At 39.6% G+C, this 17,168-nt stretch overlaps 1 protein-coding gene across 1 annotated transcript in view; it reads right to left on the reverse strand.

Moving 5' to 3' along the window:
• Positions 1–4,032: 4,032 nt before the first annotated feature.
• The window catches only part of LOC138796900 (V-type proton ATPase subunit S1-like), a 70,286-nt gene continuing 57,150 nt past the window's right edge, over positions 4,033–17,168 (reverse strand). The window contains exons 8-11 of the mRNA XM_069976635.1: positions 13,173–13,411; positions 10,665–10,718; positions 7,613–7,856; positions 4,033–6,533 (exon numbers count right to left, since the gene is read on the reverse strand). Of these exons, the coding sequence (XP_069832736.1) occupies positions 6,324–6,533; positions 7,613–7,856; positions 10,665–10,718; positions 13,173–13,411 (747 nt within the window). The 3' untranslated portion in view covers positions 4,033–6,323. The remainder of the gene's footprint in view (positions 6,534–7,612; positions 7,857–10,664; positions 10,719–13,172; positions 13,412–17,168) is intronic.

Here is a 17,168-nt window from a genome sequence, read left to right on the forward strand (position 1 = left end):
GAAAGGCTATGTTCGCACACTGTTAAAATTGAGTGGATGGCCAATAATGCCAAATAATTGCCGTTATTTTAAAACAACAGCTGAAAATAGCCTTTCTGCGTTTTCAATTCACTCCTAGTTTTGGTCACAAAATACTGAACAAAAAATACTGTGTGGGAACATAGCCTTAGGGTGCAAATTTGCATTTGCTGTATTCCCCTGGTATAAATACAAAGGAACCCCCTAGAAGTTCCCCATTGTAGACACTGTACCCCTTACAGAAGTCATCTAGGTTGTGTAGTAAACATTTAAACCCCAGAGAGTGAAATTGTAAAGGTGCGCTGGCTCTTTAGATTTTATTTATCAGCATGTGCCACAATTTGCATTCCTGCTCCAATCCTACTTCTATTATATACTTATTTAAGGAGCCTCCCACATAGCATCTGTGTCTAAGCACTTTCCACTGCCTGCCTGTGACCTGATTCTGAGTGTACTCTGCCTGCCTTGACCAATTGTCTGTCTTCTTTGTCTGCAGGAACTCTACCAGCCATGAACTCTTTCCCGATTATATATTTGGTACCACAATATATTCAGATTAGCCACATGAGCAGCTTCCCATGAGGCACCACGGCAGCAACCTAGGAGTTCCCTTCTGCAAAAATCTATACTGCAGTGTTGGAGTAAAGGGTGAAGAACCCGAGGCTTGGCTTCTTGGCATGGTTTCATGGTACATGACAGCAGAGAACTGACCACAAAGAAATCTAACCCTGTTATATGGGATTACCTGGCAGCATTTGTCTGTCTGCAAACTTTCACAATAATTTCCAGGAAAACAAACAGAGAAACCTTCAGTCACAGCAAGAGCTTCAGTTTATTCAGTATATGTTACTTAACCCCTTCCTCTGGTGTACATGCTGGGCCATAGTGTCAAAGTAATTTTTATTTTCAATGGTCGCCTCCCAAGCAAAACTTTTTTATTTTTACATTAACATAACTATAAAACGACTTACTTTTTGCAGGACAAGTTGTACTTTTTATTGATACAATTTTGAAATATGTATGACTTTTTTGTTTGTTTTTTAAACAGTTTTTAGGATTAGCAAAATACAGCAATCTTGGGTTTTTTTAAAACATTTTTTAACACTTTCATAGTGTTGGATTAATGAAAAAAAATAGTTTTATTGTTAAGACGGTTGTTATGAACGTAAAGGTTGATATAGACGTGATACCTAATATGTGTATGTTTTATGTAGAAAAATGGCATATAAAGGGAAATGTTTTGGTTATTTTTGGGAGGGGGATGGGGGAATTTTTTTAACTTACATTTTATGTTATACACATTTCTTTGTAACTTCTTTGTTGTCCCACAAGGGGACTTTTACAGTGATCATCAGATCACTATTGTAATACACTGCATTAGTCCTCAATTGCATTGCATTGAGCCTGTTAGCATGACACAAGCTCTGTACCTGACCATGCTGCAGACAGCACTAGGTACAGTACTTCGGTATTTATGGCAGGCCCAAGACCATCACAATGCCCTCAGCTGTCATGGAAACCTATTGGCATCAGTATGTCACCTAGAAGCCAATTGGTAAGTACTGTGAAGCAAACACTTTACATGTTGCAGGCACAATCTACCAGGAATGAAGTAGATACAGTGGTGGCCCGGCTCCCATAATTTCTGCATGGGAGACCCACGCCAAATTAGTTTAAGCCCGCCTTAAAAAGATGGTAGCCAAGAATATGGACCCTTAATGACTGCCGTAAAAAGGTGATCATTAAGAGGTTTAACTCTTATGGTTTGGCCACTCCTTATTTTGAAGATGTCTATAATGGCCAAACCATGCTTCAGAATTCCAGTATGTTTTATGTTTTTAAATTATATATTTTATATTACATATTGGTACTTTTTAATCTACAGATCTAACTTCTAGTCAGTATGGTTTACTTATGACCCTTAAGTCTTGTCCCTTCATTCTAGGGCTTACTATGAAGAGAATGCTTCCCATAAGCTTTTTAACTACAGGGTAGACACACAATCTTATCCTATCTTAAGCAGAAGAGCACTAACAATTTTCTTTCACTTTTTTTACTTTTTTTTTTTTTTTTTTTTACAAAACAGCATCCTACTTTTCAAAGATTTAAATTGAATTAAATGGAATTAGGTATAAGGATAGCAGAACATAGTAGTAAATGCTGCCCATGACATTTCTGTCAAAAGTATTTACTCTTAGATTAAACATGAAGAGGGGAGAATGAAAATCTTAGCATTTACTGTTAGTTAAATGTTCTGATTACGTCTACTTGTTGTGAAATAGTGTGCAGAGTGCACATATAGCTTCATCTATCTGAAGGGACCAGAGAGCTTTTTCTTTGTTTTTGTTTTTTGTTTTTTTTAACGGCTGGTTGAAGGCCTGGTTGCTGGAATTCATGGAAAAGGGTGACCCTGCACTCTGTCCATGTAGTCCTATATCAGAAGCCTGGTGTGCCCATTGAAAAATGATTGAAATGTTGTATAGATTGACAAGATAATATAAGACTGCAGAAGGGATTCAATTTTATAGCTTACTTTTTTAAATTATCATTTATTATCAAATGTTTATTAAGAACTAGTCTAAGGGCCCTATTACACCAACAGATTATCTGACGGATTTTTTCAGCCAAATCCAGGAATAGATTTGAAAAGAGGAGAAATCTCAGTCTTTCCCTCATTACCTGTTCTCTGTTTATAGTAAAATCTGTCAGATCATCTGTTGGTGTAATTGGCCCCTTTTTCATACACACATTTATTTAGTACAAATTGGATACAAACACTCAGTTGGGGGTCATCGCTTAGAGAGGATTGTCCAAGTAGGTAGGGATAGTCACTGGCATAAGAGCAGGTCTATACTGTTCTCTACATTATGTGACAGAAACATGGACCTGACCAAATGTTTCTGGTGACCACTGATTGCAGTATGAATCCTATGCACTTTTTGTGGACCACATACTGTACATGAGTTAACTCAGCTGATCTAGGACTGATTTACTGTAATGAGTGCAACATTAGCGCCTAAATGTCAGCACCTCTTCCCATGATGCAGTTAGAAATCCAGAGTAAACTCCATGAGCGTGTTTCTGAGGATAGGAAACCATTTGTCACCTTCAGGGATAGCTGCAAACTTTATTTACACCTTAGACCTCGGTCTTCAGGGTCTGAGAACTAGAGAGTTGGGATAATAATGTTGTTCTTTCAAGTAGATCCCCAAGGGTGGGCTTTATCTTTCTCATCAGACTCTTCTAAGCTGGCTGATTTATTTTACTTTATCTTAGGGCTACGACATGACTAATCTGATGTTCACAGAATCCCAGTTAATCAGGGACATAGACCAGTGGATACTGTGCAAACTTTCAAATATAGTCTCTTAGGCTATGTGAGAGTTCATTTTCAGCAGTTTTATCAGTACCTAGGTTGCATATATGTAAATTTTAGATACTTTTGATAATTTTTTTCCAATATTTTTGGGGCATGATATGCAATTTTGTATTTCTTTTTTGCCTCTGCCATTGACTGTGCATAATCTTTTTTTAAACATTTTTAACAAATTTTACACAGTCTTTAGGTCACTCTAGGGAACTTGTATAAACATGCGATTACTTATACAGATCAATGCAGTACACATGAGCGAACTGAGCCTTCCAAACCCAAATTTGTTCTGAACTTTGCAAAAAATTCTGTTCACTACTGAACCAAACCTTTTGCAAAGTTCGGCCAGGTTTGGAAAGAGTGGACACAAGAAAGAAAACATTCTCACCTGTCCACGCTCCACATGTGTAGTCTTGTTGCTCCCTATGCTGCTCTGTCCCAGTAAACCTGTGATTGGCTGAGCAGGCTCTTACTCCTAAAACAAGAGTGACAGCCAATCACAGACTGAATAGGAAAAGACAGCACCGCAACCTGTGATTGGCTGAGCAAGCTGTCAATCTAGAGAAAAGAGTGACAGCCTGCTAAGCCAAAAAAAAAAGAAAAAATATAGACACTATAAAAATAAGCACACACACCATCAATAATTTGTAGACAATAATAACAATCTTTATTATATTCACAGAAAAAAACACCAAAGGGTTGAAAACAAATAAAAAACACACACTAAGGTTATGATGAACAATGGAAGGAGAGTCAAATAACTCACTCATCAGGGAATCCTATCATACAGTCTAAGAATTACATGATCCAAGTAAACAGTAAGGATCCTATATCAAAGCAGCTTACACTAGTCTAGTATATTACAACATCTATAAGTAATGAATATATCTGGAAACCTGCACTAAGACAATGCCATATAGTACAATAAGTAAAGTTCTGCAGTGTACACCAAATAATGAAAAGAGATCGATTACACTGAATAGCACAGGTATCACAACAAAGACCAGGTACAGCCACTAAATCGTAAAAAGAAGAAGTATCACCCAAGGATCAGGTAAGGTAGAAGACCCTGAACAGACCCCATGCGTGTCGTCACTTTCGGAGGTCAACAAGAGTGACGACACCCATTGATAGCTGTAGTTTTCTGTCAGTCTGTGTTGTGCAGTGACACGGTGCACAACTACTATTAGAAATGAAAGCCCCCAGTAAAAGGGTAAGTTCACATGTACAGGATTCACAGCAGATCTGCAGCAGATTTGATGGTGCAGATTTAATGCTGTGTTCAGTAATTTAGTTACATTGATATCTGTGGCATCAATTCTGCTGTGGATCTGCATCATCAAATCTGCTGCGGATCCTGTACGTGAGAATGCACCCTAAGGCCATGTTCACACAACGTAAGTTTAGTATTAATCTTAACTTACATTGTGCTGCGGATAGAGGGAATCCTGGCCGGAATCACTAGCAGCCGCACAAAAAACTGACAAGACCGCATGCTCCATTGTTGGCTAGGGTGAATTGGGATGCGGGCGCACACTGAGGCACCCACATCCCAATTCAGCACAGGTCACAGAACGGCCGGTGTTTTACAAAGTGTGAACATGGCCTAAAGGTGCTTTCCTAGCAAAACATATTGATAAGCTATCATCTGTTTGTCGCCCACAATAAATAGTTCTAAGTAGAGATAGGGGTGCATATAAGTTGTGAATAAAATAGTTGTCTGTAAACCAAATAGTAATAAAGTTTGTAGCGCACCTATGTTTAGAATGTGAATAGATACATTTATTAGGTACAAAATAAGGATGGATAGTTTATAGTTGACAAAATGTTGTACCATCAGTTTTCTGAGAAAAATTCAAAAGTAAACGAAATTGTGTGCCACAGCATAGTGGAAAAATATCAATACCTCTGTAAAAAAAAAAAAGTATAATTGCCAAACTCTTGTTGCTACCCTGACTTCTAATTAGGGATGGTCCGAACCCGCCGAGGTTCGGGTTCGTATAATTCCCGCTGTCTGCCCTCTCCGTGGAGCGGGCGGATACAGCGGGAGGAACGCCTGGAAAACTGGGATACAGCCTATGGCTATGGCTGTATCCCAGTTTTCCAGGCGGTCCTCCCGCTGGATTCGGATGCACGGAGCGGGCAGACAGCGGGAATCATTACCGAGGGTTCGGGTTCTTACGAACCCGAACCGAACTCTGTTCGGACCATCCCTACTTCTAATTTACTTTATGTTTTTTGTTGAAAAACTCTTTAAGGCAACAGCCATATAAATTTTAAAAAAATTACCTCCAACTCTAAGCAGCATCTCATGGATTCATACAGACAGCCAAAGAATTTCATTGTTCTAATATTTTGTTGTGAATACAAAAGTATTGTGCAATATTTGTGACTATAGTTGTAAATTACAGTGTTTTCTATTTAATTTTCCAGCTCTTACCTTACTATAACACTGTAATCCTGAATAAGCAGAACTTTCATACTTGTAAATACCAGTTTCAGTAATTTAGCTTCACTTGGTTTTCTATTGGCTTAAAGCTTACTGTATTGTAATACATGTTTCAAAATCTAGTTTAGAGTTATGCCAAGAACTACACCCATAGCTTATATCTGTTTTGGATCTAATTGGATATATTTAGGACTAGAAGTAAGCAAAGTAGTAGTATGTCTAAGCTTAGACTAGACAGTCTAAGGACGCCATGCTAATGCCTAATACTCCATGTTGCCTTTGCACACATGGACAGCTATTATCATGGAGAAGTGAGTCCTGATGTAGAAGTATAGATTTTCTAAGAATATAGGAAAAAACATGAAAAAAGACATTGTGTAATATTTATTATGCTTTCACAAGGCTTTCCATCAGAGAGGGTTTTATTTCAAAATTAGACAGAATTAGCTGGGGAAAATGCATCCATTACAATAAAAGTATACAATTCTATTCTCCTTGAGGAACAGACAGCGGTTGACTTTTGGGGTCATCAAATTTATCATTTGTTGTTAGCTGCATAATCATGAAAATTCCATAAGACAGAATCCACAAGAGGATAATAGAGGACACAAGTCCCATCCAGATTGCAGGGGTGAAGAACGATGTGCAGTCACTTGCATAGGAGAACTGGTTGTTTTTTATGTTAAATCCTTGAATCTGCAATATAGAGGTAACAGGTCAGATTTGTATGCTGTAGGGTAGTTTGTAGGTTAGGTAAGGTAAATTTCTTATAATTAGCAAATAAGCATTAGATATGATATGTTACCAAAGAAGTTTTCTGAATTACTTCTGTAATACTAAAGCCTAGTTTTATGAATTACCTTTTTTAGTGCAACTTAATGGGCATTGCTAAATTCTTTACCAGAATGTAGACCAGTTTATAAAATCTAACATCTTAAAAAAGACCCAAATAGTGTAAATAAGTAATAGAAGTCACATCTTTACACAGAAACTATCAGCATTTAAGCTACAGGCAAATTTAATGACAGTAATATGCTAAATGGCGTCACATTTTAACAGACTGTACTAACCAAATATAAGCTTCGGACAGTGGCTAAAATTGTCCTTTTTTTTTTATTTTTTTTTATAAATGTCCTAATTTTGGTTTGGTCATATCTAGTACAATGCAAAAAATACTAATATAAATTAATGCTGAGTCACCAAAAGGGGTCATTGTCATATTGATTTGCATATTGGCTAATTGATAGTAAAATGTACCTGTCATAAAAAAAAAGAAAAAGAAATGTCACAGGGATCAGGAGGATAAGTGGGGAGACAGGGGCAGCAGCATGCTGTTCTTCTCGTTGTCAATGAGCTCTGTCCATACAGCCCCATAGACTTATACTGGAGCTGCCTGGGAAGAGATTGTTACGCTATTGCGCACATCTCTCTGCTCGTACTCCTGATCAGAAGGGGTCGCAGTAGTGAGCCTCGACTTATCAATACTTTTCCCATGTCCCTGTGACATGTAAAAAAAAGTTTTTGGGTAGTGCCCTTTTCAAATTGTGACCCTCCAGTGTATTTATACCTTTTAAGTAATAATTTATATTTAGTAGAAATGCCTAAAGAACGTTAAGGCATTATAGAAACTACTGTTTGATAGACAATAATGCAATTTCTCATTCCAATATATGGGCATGGTGGCTGTTACCACTAGGTGGTTGTATTATGTGTGAATATAAGTTCAAAAATGCATTCTCATGATGAACAAGGAAACAAGTTGAGTATGCTCTCACCTGAAACTCAGAAATGAATATTTCCCAGTTGGTCGCCTCTTTATTGGAGGGAACTAATCTCTCGCCATATGCAGAGCTTGTTCCTATTTGCTGGCAATGATAGGAGTATTCTGCAGGTGCAGAGGCATATGTTGTATAAAAAGAAGCATTCCTCAGCATATCTTGATCGGGAATTAACATAACAGATTCTAATTTGAACCAGTTTCTAGCGGAGCCAGGGTAAAATGTATTAGTCATATAAAATCTAAAATAAGAAGAAAGAGAAACTTTTGTAGCCTGGTCATTTATAAAAATACAGTTACTAAAGATCTTAAATATTGAATGTGTTAACGAGCAAGTAATTTTATTGGTTTGGGTTTAATATATTTCACATTTAGAAATGTTAAAGTACTAAATTCAAAAACTACAGGTTAAGGCTCAATAATGTATTATGTATATAAGGATCAATGGATTAATCTTTTATTATAGTGGCATTGCTTATGGTTTGACTGGTCTCCAAACATTTTTTTTGTTTAGTTATTCTTTATTAAAAGAGCTTGCCCAAATAGTACAACCCTTGAAGCTAGTGATTTAAACTTTATTCCTTTAAGAGTACCTTTCATTAAGAAGAACTTGACATTATCAAAGAGGATTTTGTTGCTGCTGTGCTCCCTCCCCCTAATATCATACCAATGGCTATTTTTAATGACATTGACTCTTTAATAACACTCTGACTCTTTAATAACACTCTGTAAATACTATGTCATTATAGTATGTCAATATAATCAACTTTAAAACTACTTCACATACTATATGTATTTTATATTTTATATGTCAATAAAATAACTTCATAACTATTTAACTTACTGTAAATACAGGTCTTCTGGTCCCCCACTGACTGCAACTGCTGCCACCTCTGAGATGGACTGTCAGGTGTCACTCAGATGAGTTTGTTATGGAAGAAGCAGCTGCAGTCAGCGGAGCACCTGGAGATACCAGGAAGCATGTAAACATTTCTTACTTTAAAAAGTTAAATATTTTTATTAAAGGAAAGTAAAACATCTTTTTTTCTCGCCACAATACCTCTTAAATGTTATTGTGCAAAAGTAGTAAGACAGGTATTGAACCTGAACCTATTATACTTACTATACAAGATGCTGGGTGACCTCCAACTGGCAGTGCCTTCCTGCTGTACAGCCTCCTCTCTCATCCTCTGGCCCTGCACCCTCAGGCTAATCCTCTATCCGCGGTTGGTGCCCAAGGGTGGGGCTTATTGGGATGGGGCAGGCATATCAGGACATACTGGAGGCCCTAATTTTCTGGTAAAACTGGGAACTGGAGGGTGAAAGGCTGTGGCATCACTCCACTGGGGTCTGGTGCCCTACATTCTGGGGGAAGCAAGCACTTGCCCAAGTAAGTCGGGTGCTGACACTGGCCTTGGATTGAATAGGCTGTTATACATTACCTCTCCAGCTCCCTGTCTTCTCCTGCCCTCTGCCTGCTTCCTGGTGGTTCCATCTTCAAAACAGGCTTTGAGCTGACAGGCCATTCAGCCAATCACTGGCCACAGTGGGTCTGGTCAGTGATTGACTGAGCAGCATTTGAGTGTGCTGAACTTTTTTCCCTCTGCCACCACATGGCCTAATTGTTCACATCACATGACCTAAAAGGTGACCAAAAAGCCATGGAAAAAAACACCATACGCCAGTTTGCAAAAAAAAAAAAAAAAAAAAAGGCACATCCTCAGCATGCTGCATTTTGCAAAAACTTTTAAACTATTTTGCAAAAAAAAAAAAAAAAAAGATTGCCATGGCCTTTTTATTAGCGGTTTTTAAAGATTTTAAGGCAGTGTGAAGCCAGCAATCCAATTTTGCTTAGCTTGGCTTAGCTGGAGTAGAACAAATATCCTCAAGAACGAATGTGTGACATACAGTATCCACAGTTTATCAGTTGCAAAATCTGTGAGAGAATAAGCATGTGCTGAAATGGACACTAAACTAAGCTTTTAAAAAAAAAATAAAAAATTCACATATATGGCACTGTACTTTGTTTTAAATATCAGGATGAAAAGCCACAATGAGACTATGTTCCCACAATGTAAAAATAAGAGCAAATAACAGATGACTAATAATGATTAGAGATGAGCAAACCGGGTTCGGGTTCGAGTCGATCCGAACCCGAACGTTTGGTATTTGATTAGCGGGGGCTGCTGAACTTGGATAAAGCTCTAAGGTTGTCTGGAAAACATGGATACAGCCAATGACTATATCCATGATTTCCACATAGCCTTAGGGCTTTATCCAACTTCAGCAGCCACCGCTAATAAATGCCGAAAGTTCAGCATGCTAGAGGTTCGCTCATCTCTAATAATGATCATGACTATTAATAACGGCCACTATTGTGCAAAAAAAGCCATTATTTGCTCTTATTTTTACATTGTAGAAACACAGCCCAATCTGCCGCATCTGAATGTAGCCTAGAGAAAGCACTTTTAGGGTATATTCACACGAACGGCTCGCAGCGAGATTCTCGCTGCGAGCCCGGCAGGTCATGGCAGTTCCCACACACTATATACTCGCTGCGGTCTAAACGACCGCAGTGAGTATGTAATTCTGCCGCCCTTAACCCCTTCTGCTCTTGCCCGGCGCCCCCGCTGTAAGCATACATTACCTCTCCTTGCTGCACGGGTCCGGCGTCCTGCTCTCCCGTCCGGCCAATCAGTGGCTGCGGCTGGGCAACAAACTAATTGGCCGGACGGGAGAGCAGGACGCTGGATCCGTGCAGCAAGGACAGGTAAAGTATGCTTACAGCGGGGGAGCCGGGCGGGAGCAGAAGGGGTTAAGGGCGGTATAATTACATACTCGCTGCAGTCGTTTAGACCGCAGCAAGTATGTAGTGTGTGGGAACTGCCAGGACCTGCCAGGCTCGCAGCGAGAATCTCGCTGCGAGCCCGTTCGTGTGAATATACCCTAAAGATGCCTTTACATCCAGTACAAAATGTGAACAGAGTTTCTAATAGTGATCTGGTTAGAGAAAAGAGCAATGTTCCAATACAGTTTTAATTCTTGCTTACCTTATTTCAAGGCTGCTGAGTCCTTTCTCATTCAGTGAATATAATAATGACAAGCTAAAATTACAAATATAATGTTAATTTATGTTTATAATATAAAAAGAACCTCAGAAATTATGCAACCTTAATCTTATATTTATGTACACACATTGATAAAAAAAAAATGCACCCAGATAGAAATATTGGATTGCTGCAAAATATGGCATGCAGTTATGTCTCAGGCAGATATGTCATCTGAGTAGACACTTGGTCTAGCGTACCTCTTGGTGAGAGATTGTTGGTTGCTAGACATGCCTCTATGATGCCCAGTGAAAAGACTGTGCATCATTGGATTGAGAGAAGCAGAATGGTCGTTTTAATGAATTGCCTGCTATCTAGAGAATTTTGACCAAATTGTTAGGAGGTGTTGAGAGCAATGGTTAGTTAGGGTACAAACCCACTTGACGTATTTGCTGCTTGAATCAGTCTTAAAAATAAGCAGGCAAAACGCAGGTTGGCTTTATACGATTGTTCTGCGTTAAAATACGCAGTTGCGTATTTTTGAAGCATGAAGCTTGTTGTTAGCAAAGCATCAGTTGTTAACAACCTGTGCGAAAAACGCATGTAGCTTCATGCTTCAAAAATACGCAATTGCGTATTTTAACACAGAACAATTGTATAAAGCCAACCTGCGTTTTGCCTGCTTATTTTTAAGACTGATTCACGCAGCAAATACGTCAAGTGGGTTTGTACCCTCAAGGGCGCTTACACACAGCAAGCAGGTGCTGAATGTTCCAGGCAGTCCTTAAATGGGTACTACTGCACTTACAAACTGTTGCCTTTATATAAAACATTATACACATCATATTGTTCCCTTACCGCACTCCACTGTTTCCTCCTGTGGCGTCTCTGGATTCCCCGCTGACTGCTGCCGCTGCCATTTCTGGGACAGACTCACCTTGTCGGAAGTGGCAATGGTCAGCAGGGATCCCAGGAAAACTGCGGGAGCATGACAAAGTAAGACTAAAGCCCATATTACATGGGGCGACTGACGGCACTCACTTGCTCCTCGTTCCCCGCTCGCTGCCGCCGCGTGTATTACATGGGTGAGTACAGGGGGGGCCACGGGGAGCTGCACAGGGGGGGGGGCTGCCTGGGTGATCTCTAGATTGTCGTTTGTCAGTCAACAGACTAACGACTGCAATGATCAGCCAACATCGTCCTTCTATTACACTAGACGATTATCGTCTGTAAAGGCCGAATACGGACGATAATTGTTTAGTGTAATAGGGCTTTTATATGTTTATTATGTTTTATAAAAGGACAGCACTTTATAAAAAAATGTTGAAGAGCCAGAGTACCTCTTTAAGGTGAGCAATTCAGTTTTGCCTTTGCTGTGGAGCAACACACTGCTGGTGTAATGATCTGGGGAGCAATTACATACCACAGGCAGTCGCCCTTAGTAATGACACAAGGGATATCAGACAAAATTTCACACTAACCCTAAAGTACAATATGTCATGACGAAAAAATCTCAGAATCACCTAGATAAGTTATAACCACATAAAGTGAGACAAATTTGAAAAATAGGCTTCTGTCCTTAAAGGGTGCCTATCATTTAAACAAACTTCTGATATGTCATAGCAATCAATGGGGGTCTGGGTGCTGAGACCCCTGCTGATTGGTAGAACGAAGGGGCAGACATGCTCAGCAGTGCAAGTAGTGCCCCTTCATCTCTGCTCTCACAGAATTATAATGGAGCCTATGAAACTTCTGGTAGAAGTGACTAATGGAAGTTCCATAGACTGTTATAATTCTTTCCACCACGACTTTATAAGTGGTCGCAGAGATGTAGGTGCAGAGTGCATGCTGCTGAGCGAGTCTGCCCCTTCATTCTAGTAATCGGCTGGGGTCTTAGCACCCAGTCCCCCAACGATACAAACCTCTGACATGCTGCTATGACATGTCAGAAGTTTGTTTAAATGATAGGTACCCTTTAGGGCCAAAATTAGCCTGGTCCTGAACGGGATAAAGTATCCTGGCATCAACATTGTCTTTTAGACTTTTAGGCCACGTTCACACAATGTATATTTTGAATTAATTCAAAATATGCATTACGCTTAAATCAATGGAATCCCGGCTGGAGTGTGTGAACCCGGCCTAATTGTTGTTTAATATAACAAAATCTATTTTGTGGCATCAATAACTTGTCTAAAATGCAATGTAATTAGGGATGGTCCGAACCTGCAGAGGTTCGGGTTCGTACGAACCCGGACTCTCGGCAATGTTTCCCGCTGTCTTAAACCTTCGTGCAGAGGGTGGATAAAGCGGGAAGACCGCCTGGAAAACTAGGATACAGCCTATGGCTATGGCTGTATCCCGGTTTTCCAGGCGGTCCTCCTGCTGTATCCACCCTCTGCACGGAGGTTTAAGACAGCGGGAATCATTGCCGAGATTCCGGGTTCGTACGAACCCGAACCTCGGCAGGTTCGGACCATCCCTAAATGTAATTTAAAGTAAGTGAATACTTACGTGGTATTGGTAGCAGAGCAGTCAGATAAATTGGTGTTTGCCGAGGGTACTTGAAATGTAACATTTGTCAGATCAAGTTCGAGGGATTTGTTAACTCTGATATAAAATTGGGTAGCATAAATAAGGATACAAGTAACATCTGACCCATTGGTCACATTTAGTGGAGAATAAGAAATAGAGGTATCAGTTGCCAGAAGCTCTCTTCCTCTTTTATATACCATGTCAAAACTCTTAACAACCTATGATAAAAAAAAGGAAAAATACATTTTTCATTAGTTTGTCAAAACATAAACTCACAGACAACATACATGTATAAAACAAAAGACTATAGAGCACATTAACTTTTTCTTTTCTACTTTTGAGTCACATTATGATAAACAGTCCACTAATATTTATCTAAATGTTTTCAGTTATATTTGTTTAAGATGCTATAGAAACTTTAAGGCTGGGTTCACACTACGTATATTTCAGTATTGTGGTCCTCATATAGCAACCAGAAAGGATCTCTTCACACATTGATGAAATTGAGTGGATGGCCGCCATATAACAGTAAATAACTGCCATTATTTCAATATAACAGCCATTGTTTTAAAATAACAGCAAATATTTGCCATTAAATGGCGGCCATCCACTCAATTTCCACATTGTGTGAACAGATCCTTTCTGTGTTTCTAATCCACTCCTGGTTTTGGTTGCAATATGAGGACCACAATACTGACTGAAATATACCTAGTGTGAACCCAGCCTAAACGAGGGAAGGTAAGAAAAGAGGAGATAAGATGAGATGATTTCTTACTGAAGAAAGTTCCTTTACAAAGTAGGGATAATACAAATCTGCTGACTAGAGATGAGTGAACTGTTCGGACTTTTATTCCGAAAGCAGTTCGCTCTCTCATTATGCCTGCGATCCCGGCCACATAGTTGCGCTCCTGGGAATATGCAGCCAGGATATTCCAGGGAATCCATGGTGAATTCCCTGGAATATCCTGGCTGCATATTCGCGGGATCGCAACTATGCGGCCGGGATCTCAGGCATTATGAGAGAGCGCCAAAAGTCCAGCGGTCCGCTCATCTCTACTGCTCACCTCCAGGATGAAAAAGTCCTATTAGACAAAGGGATCTACAGGAGGAAACGAGGGCCAACCTGTAAGATCTGCACTCTCTTCCTCCTCCTTCCCCGATCGCTGACACACACAGACATTGAGCGGGGAGAAGAGGGGGGAGCTGCAGGAGGGGCTGCCCATAAAAGAGAGTGTCGGTCTGCTCCTATTACATGGAGTGACGGCCAGCAGACCATAGCTACCATTGTCAGAATTATAGAATATGCTGAAAGATCAGTCAATATTGTGCACGTTGGCTGATTACGCAAAACAATTATTGTTCAGAATGGCCATGGCCGATAATTTTTTTGTGTAATAGGACTCTAACCAAACCAATGTCACGCAATTGTTGACAGCTGCTTTCATGTTCTTGCCCCTTGTCAGCACAGCTAGAGTCAGTACTCCCCTAAACCAAAAATTATTAGGTGTAGGTTCTGAGACATTAAAAGATGTAAGTCTGTGAAACATTAGGGGTATAGACATAGATGCCTTTGTGGCATGTGCTCTTGGTGCTGTTGGGAGCCTAGTAACCCCTTTGCCTCAACCAGGAGTACTATCATACAGGACTTTATGATTTGTCATTTTCTAAAGCTCTGTTAGTTTGTGACTGTGTGAAATCTTCGGACTACGTGCTAAGAGAAAAAAGGGGAGGAGTATATTTTAGTAACTATATCTCTTACAAATTTATAAACAAACAAGCTTAATTCTGGTTAGTTACCATTTCTGCACTCTCAGACAGTATTGTCTACCTACCACAGTCTTAGTGGCACATGAGGTCGCAGACATTGAACGCTAACGTCCGCCATGTCATCTTGGCATTTGTGAAAGAATAGCTATGTGCTGACTGAGCGCCTCAAAAGTACTGTACATAGCAAAAAGGTTAACAAATTACAAAGCTAATCTGGATGGAACTTTAACTAGTCTTTGCAACACAAATAAAATTCTAATGATTACAAAGAGGAGTACAGTATTCGTGTATATCTTTTATAACATGTATAAGTAGTGTTGGGCAAACTTGCCGAAAGTTCAGGTTCAGCAAGATTCGTCTGAACCCATCTGGAGAAGTTGGATGCAGCTCTAGGACTGTCAGGAAAACATGCATACAGCCTATGGTTGTATCCATGTTTTCCAGGGCTCCCTAGGGGGGCATCCAATTTCTCTTGTCGCTTGAAGTCAAAGGCCTAATGTTTGGGTTCAGACGAACTTTGCCGAATCCGAACTTTTGGCAAGTTGGCTCAACACTATGCATGAGCATTATCACTTCAAAAATCTTTTTAAATGTCATAGATACATGCCAAATGTTTTGATCAGTTAGTATCCTCCTCCACTCCGAAACGGGTAAAAGAGGCGCAGGTCCAAGGGGTAACAGTGATATAAAATATAAAATTTATTAAAAGAATTATGCCAGACACAACGTATTTTGAGACCAATCCGGTCTTGAGAAAGAGACTGGACCAGTCTTGAAATCTGTTGTGTGACTGGCATCTTTTAATAATTTTTATAATTTATTAATTCTAAGAGCTATCTTCTTTTTTTATTAATATATATGTATTGCAGAAAAGAGTGGAGTCTTCAGCTCACATATTTCTTTATTATAAATTCATTTAACCCCTTCCCGCACGAGGACTTAACTGTACATCCTCGCGCGGGTGCGGGCGTTCAGAGCGAGGCCGCGCGGCGATGTCCGTTACTGAAGCCGGCCGGGGACCGCTCCAAGATGGCGCCGTCCCCGGCTCGGCACTCGTTTGTTTTTGGCTGCAGCAGCCGAAAGCAAACGAGTGCCGATCTCATTGATCTTTGCTGTATAACTATACAGCAAAGATCTCAATGAGAGATCAAAGTGTATATACTAGAAGTCCCCCAGGGGGGCTTCTAGTATATGTGTAAAAAAAAAAAAAAGTGTTGTCATTAGTAAAAAGCCCCCTCCCCTAATAAAAGTCTGAATCACCCCCCTTTTCCCAGGTTTTAAATAAAAGTAAATAAATAAACATGTTTGCTATCGCCGCGTGCGTAATCGCCCGAACTATTAATCACATTCCTGATCTCGTACGGCGCCAGTGCAAAAAAATCCCAAAGTGCAAAATTGCGCATTTTTGGTCGCATCAAATCTAGAAAAAATGTAATCAAAAGCGATCAAAAAATCGTATATGCGTAATCAAGGTATCAATAGAAAGTAAACATCATGGCGCAAAAAATTACACCTCACACAGCCCCATAGACCAAAGGATAAAGGCGATATAAGCCTGGGAATGGAGCGATTTTAAGGAACGTATATTTGTTAACAATGGTTTGAATTTTTTACAGGCCATCAGATACAATATAAGTTATACATGTTATATATCGTTGTAATCGTAACGACTTGTGGAACATGCATAACAAGTTTTACCCCAGGGCGAATGGCGTAAAAACACATTCCCCCCAAATAAAAGAAATGCGTTTTGGTTTTTTTTCAATTTCACCACACTTTGAATTTTTTTCTGGTTTCGTAGTATACTTTATGCAAAAATTCAGCCTGTCATTGCAAAGTACAATTAGTGATGCAAAAAATAAGGGCTCATGTGGGTCTGTAGGTGTAAAAATGCAAGTGCTATGGCCTTTTAAGCACAAGGAGGAAAAAACGAAAACGCAAAAACGAAAATTAGCCTGGTCCCGAAGGGGTTAAAAGGCTGACATGTTTTGGACGTACTTGTCCTTAATCATGGCTCTGTGAATATGGATAACACATTTCTAAAATAATATAGAACAGCTACAGGAGATTCCACAAGGTGGTGAAAATCCTCATAGTATAGGTCCCCTGTTTGTGTCTGGTATCATTCTCATACACAGACGTGTGGTCTTTATTAATATAGCTATTTTTTTTTGCAAGATAAGCTGTATTTTTCAGTAGAATTATTAT

The sequence above is a fragment of the Dendropsophus ebraccatus genome, chromosome 1, assembly GCF_027789765.1.
Source record: "Dendropsophus ebraccatus isolate aDenEbr1 chromosome 1, aDenEbr1.pat, whole genome shotgun sequence".
Taxonomy (NCBI): Eukaryota; Metazoa; Chordata; class Amphibia; order Anura; family Hylidae; genus Dendropsophus; species Dendropsophus ebraccatus.